At 44.9% G+C, this 7648-nt stretch overlaps 1 protein-coding gene across 1 annotated transcript; it reads left to right on the top strand.

Annotated features, from left to right (window-relative positions):
• The first annotated feature begins 435 nt into the window (after nucleotides 1–435).
• PCK1 (phosphoenolpyruvate carboxykinase 1) lies at nucleotides 436–4772 on the top strand. Its single transcript, XM_069952631.1, has 10 exons — nucleotides 436–544; nucleotides 1147–1400; nucleotides 1538–1719; nucleotides 1804–2007; nucleotides 2371–2558; nucleotides 2807–2969; nucleotides 3505–3729; nucleotides 3855–3986; nucleotides 4077–4172; nucleotides 4259–4772. Exons 2-10 carry the CDS (start codon nucleotides 1177–1179, stop codon nucleotides 4711–4713), a joined length of 1869 nt encoding a protein of 622 aa, XP_069808732.1. The 5' UTR covers nucleotides 436–544; nucleotides 1147–1176; the 3' UTR covers nucleotides 4714–4772.
• The last annotated feature ends 2876 nt before the right edge of the window (nucleotides 4773–7648 follow it).

Raw genomic sequence — 7648 nt, 5'->3', positions numbered from 1 at the left:
TGATCTCTGCTGTGTGTGAGCCTAGCCTCCCCCTGTATGTGATATCATTATGTGATCTCTGCTGTGTGTGAGCCTAGCCTCCCCCTGTATGTGATATCATTATGTGATGTGGCGGCCTCATCTTTGCTGTGTGTGAGGCTAGCCTCCCCCTGTATGTGATATCATTATGTGATCTCTGCTGTGTGGCTGATCTGCGCTGACTCTGTACTCCTACTGTACACAGGTGACGAGAGCTGAGAACAGCCCGTATCCTGCAGCCGCGGTGCCCCGATCAATCATTAGCTCTTAAAGGAATTTTGTTGTTCAGAAAATCTATTACGACAAAAAACTTGTTTGTCATCTGAGAGTTAGAAGAGATCAACACAATGATGGGACAAACCTTCAGAAGTGGGAGGGGCTGTGGGCGGAGCCTGAGATGCTCTAGACTGTTTAATAGGTATTCATACAGCCTGAAAGCATCAGAAGACACTGAGAAGAAAGTCTGAATTGACTTGGGAAACAACCAAGAGATAAAGTCCTTCTACTTCAAGGAAATTCTTATCTTGTAAGTACAGAAAGATAAAAAACTTAAGAAATGCTAATATTTTCCTCAAGTATATGCAATAGTGGCATTAGTAACTTTATTATAGGTTATTGATAACCAATGACGTATGCTACTGGGATTATTTATCATCATTGACTACTATCATTTCTTTATACCCTATGCCGATTTCTCCCCTTACCCAGTCCAACATGCCCCCCATTACGTGTGATTGTGCATGCCCACCTATCTAATCTAGTGGAGCATTCAGGCCATAGCATTGTAACTGTTCAGATATGTAATAGATTTCTGATCGTATAAAGATATTCATATCTGTGAAAATAATACAATACTTAAAGGTGCAGTAATAGGGTCACACTATATTCCTAAATTTCTGTGCCTTCTTCCAGATGTATATTTAATGTTCCTGTATTCATATAATATATTATTCTTACATACTAATGTTGTCCCCAGTTGTAGGAAACAAATAAAGTGCCACCATGCCATCCCAGTTAATGTCATGGTAAAGTTTTAGGAACCGTAATGGGCACTCAATGCACCCCTCTTCTTCCTATAGATCACATACTTGTAAGATTTGTGTTCTCATCTCATCCTTCTTTCTCCAGTACTAGAATAAAGCAAAAACAAGGTCCATCATGCCATCCCAGAAGAAAACCGAGTTGCAGATTTCTGGCATCGTGACTCAGGGAAGCCTGAGCACCTTAAGTCCAGATGTGGTTGATTATATAGTAACCTATGCAAGGATCTGTCTGCCAGAGAATATCCACATTTGTGATGGCTCCGAGGAGGAGAACAAGAAGCTTCTCCATCAAATGGAAGAAATCGGAATGATCAAAAGGCTCCACAAATATGAGAACTGGTGAGTTACAGAAACCCTAATAAAATCTGCATACTTATGTGGTCCAATGTCATAGACTATGTAAGCATTAGTAGTGCCCAATGTGATCCTGATGTGGAAGGTTTCCTTAGTTACTGATATTTTGTTCCTCTTATCAGTTGGTTGGCCCGTACAGATCCCCGGGACGTGGCTCGGATTGAAAGCAAAACTGTGATTGTCACCCAAGAGCAAAGAGACACAGTGCCGGTTGCCAAAAGTGGTGTCAGCCAACTGGGCCGCTGGATGTCAGAGGATGATTTTGAAAAATCCTTTAAGTTCAGGTTTCCTGGATGTATGAAAGGTAAAAAGAGAGCGAAATCCGAATCTGACTGGAGAATTGTTGCAGTCAGCTTCGACTTTACTAACACAGCGTCTTTAATCGCAGGTCGTACCATGTACGTCATCCCGTTCAGCATGGGACCTATAGGCTCACCCCTCTCCAAGATCGGTATCCAGCTGACCGATTCGCCCTATGTGGTAGCAAGCATGAAAATCATGACCCGTATGGGCACCGCCGTCCTGGAGGCTCTCGGGGAAGGAGAGTTTGTGAAATGCCTTCACTCCGTTGGCTGCCCCTTACCTCTAAAAAGTAAGTTATACACACATACATGGTGAGACATGATACTGGGTGGTGGGGAACAGGACGACAAACCAACAGGAGAGAGGTGTGCTGAGATCATACACCACTATGGTTTGTCACTAATTTGGGGCACATGCAAGGATGAAGACCCCTAATCTGATTTTACCATGGGGCCCGTCCTTCTTAGGGCACACCCCCATCCTGTAACATCTATATAACCCTCCCTTACAGATTCATATATCATTCTTTACATGTCAGCAACATTATCCCCACCAGAGTTCATGAATTAAATTTATCAATAAAAAAATAAATTATATTGTATATTGAGGCTGACGAAAAGCCGTGTTCTAAATCTGGATCTATTCCTTCTAGACCCCCTCGTGAATAACTGGGCGTGCAACCCAGAGCTGACCCTCATCGCACATATCCCAGACCGGAGGGAGATTATCTCTTTTGGAAGTGGATACGGGGGTAACTCCCTCCTCGGGAAGAAATGCTTCGCTCTTAGGATAGCCAGCCGGATCGCCAAGGAGGAAGGGTGGCTGGCAGAGCACATGCTGGTAAGAAGAACATCTGGTATGGGTTCTAGACACCTCTCTGGGCTTGAGGGGCCTGGCTTAGAGGGATGGGACTTCACAACACACAGGGTTTAATACAACAACCTTAAACAAAAAGTTTAAAACTTTGGTTTAAAGAAGTCAACAAATAGACAGTATAAAGAAACAAGTCCAACCAGAAAAAATGCAGGGGGCAGAGGGGGATGACAGGGGTTTCTTTTATTAATGGAAACCATTATTCCTCCTCCCAGATTTTGGGAATTACCAATCCCGAAGGAAAGAAGAAATATTTTGCAGCAGCGTTCCCAAGCGCATGTGGGAAGACCAACCTGGCGATGATGAGGCCGTCGCTCCCCGGGTGGAAGATTGAGTGTGTGGGCGATGATATTGCTTGGATGAAGTTTGATGAGGAAGGTGAGTGTACAATCGGTCACATTTGGGACCTACTATGATATAAGTAAAGAATACACCAAGTGGTGAGTCGCCATATCCAAACTAAAGCTCTCCATACAAATTAGATCATTGTAGCCCAAGGCTGCTAATTTCAACTTCACTGGCCTCCCGACTATACAGCAAAAGTTCATTCAGCTCACCTGGTTGGTCCTACGACTTAGAGGGATCCAACTCCTCAACAGCAGTAGATTATCTTCAACTGAAGATGTTAGGGAGAGAAGGGTCAGACATTTTGTTCACTGGGAGGTAAGTCACCAGAGAAGTCTGGAGGGGGACAGAAGAGTCGGGGGGGGGGGGGGGACAGAAGAGTCTGGCAGGGAGCAGTAGGTTACCCCCTCCCATCATTGAAAACACATGCATGCTGGAGTATCTAAGGTGTATGGCCATCTTTAGCCTTCTTGGGTATGAAGTATATGGAGTATCGTTATTTCCCTGGTTATGTCCTCTTGTTGGTCCCATCGATATACAATTTTGAGACGTGTTACCTTTCTTCCAGGCAATCTTAGAGCTATCAACCCTGAAAATGGATTTTTTGGCGTGGCCCCTGGAACTTCTGTGAAGACCAACCCTAACGCCATGGAGACCATTTCCAAAAACACTATTTTTACTAATGTGGCCGAGACAAGCGATGGTGGTGTCTACTGGGAGGGCATGGACGAGCTTCCAGAACCCGGAATTACCCTGACATCATGGAAGAACAAGGAATGGACGCCGGAGAAGGGTAAGCCACGATCAAGATGACTCTAAGACATTACACCTTGTAAACATCTCCACAGTAAATCCCATCCTCTTCCTCCAACCTCTGTGTGACAATGACCCAACTTATAGTGCTCCTTATTGTTCTAGGTGAACCTGCAGCCCACCCAAACTCCCGATTCTGCACCCCGGCCAGCCAATGCCCCATCATTGATCCCGACTGGGAGTCTTCTAAAGGGGTTCCTATTGAAGGAATCATTTTTGGTGGACGTAGACCAGCTGGTAAGTCTTTTCACGTGACCTTTCAGCAGTAGGACTTTGTGGCTACCATATTTATTGCCCTCTATAAACAATCATGGTTTTTATTTGAAGGTGTGCCGCTGGTTTATGAAGCCCTGAGTTGGCAACATGGAGTCTTTGTTGGGTCAGCAATGAGATCTGAAGCCACGGCCGCAGCTGAGCATAAAGGTGAGACATTACCCAACGCAACACCTCCATCATCTCTGTCATCATGACCCACATCAATGGCTAACAAGCTACTTGTTTCTTTCCAGGCAAGGTTATAATGCATGACCCCTTTGCCATGAGACCCTTCTTCGGCTACAACTTTGGCCGATATCTTGCCCATTGGCTCAGCATGGAACACCTTCCATCCGCCAAGCTGCCCAAGATCTTCCACGTCAACTGGTTCCGTAAAGACAAGCAAGGAAGCTTCCTGTGGCCCGGCTACGGGGAAAACATCCGCGTCCTGGAATGGATGTTCAACCGGATCAACGGGGAAGACTGCGCCAAGGAGACCGCCATCGGCTACATTCCCGCTCAGGGGTCTTTCAACCTGAAAGGTCTTGGAGATGTCAAAATGGAGGAGCTCTTCGAGATTTCCAAAGACTTCTGGGAAGACGAAGTGAAGGACATTAGGAAATACTTTGATGACCAAATCAATGCCGATCTGCCCTACGAGATAGAAAGGGAGCTGAACTCTTTGGAGGAGAGACTGAAGCAGCTGTGAGGGGTCAGGCCTCTGGGGTTCAGCACTTATGATCTTAGAGAAGATGATTTCTCTAAACCTTGAATCCAGGTCCCCATGAGTGGAATCTGTCACCGTGGTCTGTAGCTAGAACCACAGCTTCCTGGGCTTTAAGATGTAACGGGGGTGACCTACCTAGTGCGTACTGTATACTGTCTTCCATTCTTTCTATATACCTTCTCTAGCTTATATGTATCCAATAAGTGAGGGGGGAGCGGAAAAGGAGGAAGACTCCATTTCTTGATAGACGGGGGGGGGGGTATGGAGCGAGCGAGGCGTGTCCTGCGAGTGTGGAGAAATGTTATATATTTTTTTATATTGATTTGTATTACAGATATTTTATGTCTTTATGTTTTCTGACTTTCATGACTAATAATAATAATAATAAGATTTTTTATACAAAAACAATAGAAGTCTCCTGTGTTTTCTATTAAGGTAAAATCCGGCAGAGGTCCTACCCTGTGAATAGTTATGGCCAATCAATTGGCAATGATATAAGCGAGTGTACGTCCTACAACTGGAGGGCAATATTATATGGACTATTCCGCCAAATAGTCCATATAATAGGTGACAATCATGTAGAGTATGGAGCAGCTCAGGCCATGGTGGCTGCTGGCCAAGAGAGATAACTCCTATCCCCTCTATTATCCCTATAGAGGCCACAGTACATAACAACATGGAATCCAGGCAGTCCCTGCGATATGATAGTGGGGATAGCAGCCAGGGGCCATCTTGTACATGTAGTACGCCTGCCACCAGTACTAGCCGAGCACACAATACACAGCAATACATTCATATTGTACCATATTATACAAGTGTTTGCCTGTTCAAACCCCCAGGGGGTACAAACCACAGAGCTGGGGCTTCTTAAAGGGACAGTACACTGGGTTTTCTGTAAGGTCTTTCCACAATCTCGAGCCCCACCATGGCCAGAAAACTACTACAATCAGGTTCCCAACAAGTCAGACATTAATATAAAAAATATGGAGACTTATTTCCAGAAACCGTGTCACTCCTGTCCTAATACCGCACACAACCTGAGGACAGGGGTGGCGCTGTTTGTGTAAGAAAGTAGCTGTCCTGGATAACCCCTTTAAATTGTGTTCCCTGACCTGTGGCCAATCAGCTGTTGCAAAACTACAACTCCCATCATGCCCTGACCAAACTTTTCCAAAACTACAATGTTGCAGAACTTCAACAACTTTGCAAAGGTAACAAAACTACAACTCCCATCATGCCCTGATAAATCTGTTGTAAAGTGCAGCTGTTACATATGTGCAGAACTACAACTCCCATCATGCACTGATAAATCTGTTGTAAAGTGCAGCTGTTACAGATGGTGCAAAACTACAACTCCCATCATGCACTGACAGTATTTTTACAAAACTACAAGTCCCAACAAGTTGAAAACTGTTGCAAAAATTACAATGTTGCAAAATATTTACAACACCATACACAAATATAAAAACACCAAACCTGCCAACATCTATGGATTAGAAAACATGGCTACTTTCTTCCAGAACAGCGCCACACCTATCCACAGGTCATGTGTGGTATTGCAGCTCACTTCAATGAAGGTGACGGCCGATGCCAGACACAGCTGCCCATTTGGTACATTATGTTTACAGACTCCTCCCCCTTGGCACCTGTTATGGGACCCACAGAAAGAGGCTGGACTCCCATTATAGGTGAATGGGCAGAGTCTGCTGGATGGGGCACAAGGACACCATGTCTCCAGCCCTCAGGAGAGTAATGGGCCTGATGTGTATATCTATAGCATACCACATCACTGCAGAACACAGCGCCCCCTCTATTTATGAGGCTGGGAAGCACATAGCAGGCAGTATCTTTGTCCTGGTAGAATCCGGTATAATAATTCCTGACTTTTGTACTGCGCTGCCATCTAGGGATTGACTCTCGCCTGGTGTGATTAGGCTTTATTGTCTTTTGTATATCCTGTTTGTATTGGTCCTGACCGGTGTCTGCTCCCTCCCTGACCCCCTGCACATAGTATCATATAGATGGGGGCCGCCAAGAATCCTGGCACCGGGCAAAGCCTGTAAGATTCAGCGGTATCTTATACTACCGTCATATACAGTCACTTACGTAACCTGCGGAGTGAAGGTCGGGGCAGGAGAGGCTGTTATACGTACTTTATGGCTGCTGCTTTATGGTGTTTTTTGACAACCCCAGAGATATTGGTTTATCCAGTGCAAAGATTTAAAGGGGTTGTCAGAGGGATTGTCTGGCAGGGAGTTCGGACCCCCACGATCTCATACTCGTCCCCCGACCTCTGGGCAATAGAACGCGGCACTTTAATCATTGAGGACACAGAATTGCCCATAGAGGTGTCCCATACAGGCTCCAGTACTAGCAGCAGTATAAAGGACCTATTCCACGGAACGTTTTTGAACGATTATCGTCAAACGACCGCTCGTTAACGATATTCGTTCTGTGGAAAAGCTGTAAACGAGCGAACGACAACTACGAAATTGTCGTTGAATCGTTCACTATTTTTTTTCAACATGTCGAAAAAAAATCGTTGCTCTTTCAATAATAATTCGCTAATCTTTTCGTTGAATAAAAAATCTTTCAGTCTTTCTTGAAATGCCTACCTACATTTCCCCACCTACATGCTCAGCCCGGCGAACGTTTTAAACGACCATGTAACGACCGCAAAGAAAATCGTTACACTACAGATATCGTTCACGTTCCCACACGTATTATGTGTTATTGTTCGCTTAAAAAAATCGTTAAGTGCTCGTTAACGAGCGGTCATTGGAGCGAGTCTATGAACGATAATCGTTCCGTGAAATAGGGCTATTAGGCTATGTTCACACACTGTTGAGACTGAGTGGATGGCCGCTATTTAATGGCAGATAAATAACAGCAATTATTTTTAATTAAATGACGGCCA

The sequence above is a fragment of the Dendropsophus ebraccatus genome, chromosome 14 (assembly GCF_027789765.1).
Source record: "Dendropsophus ebraccatus isolate aDenEbr1 chromosome 14, aDenEbr1.pat, whole genome shotgun sequence".
NCBI lineage: Eukaryota > Metazoa > Chordata > Amphibia > Anura > Hylidae > Dendropsophus > Dendropsophus ebraccatus.
This window is presented reverse-complemented; position numbering and strand designations above follow the sequence as displayed.

Coding starts and splice junctions, on each gene's coding strand:
- PCK1 (XM_069952631.1), top strand. CDS start 1,177: ATGCCATCCCAGAAGAAAACCGAGTTGCAGATTTCTGGCATCGTGACT. Junction 3,730..3,854: donor GGAATGGACGCCGGAGAAGG/GTAAGCCACGAT, acceptor TTATTGTTCTAG/GTGAACCTGCAGCCCACCCA. Junction 4,173..4,258: donor GGCCGCAGCTGAGCATAAAG/GTGAGACATTAC, acceptor GTTTCTTTCCAG/GCAAGGTTATAATGCATGAC.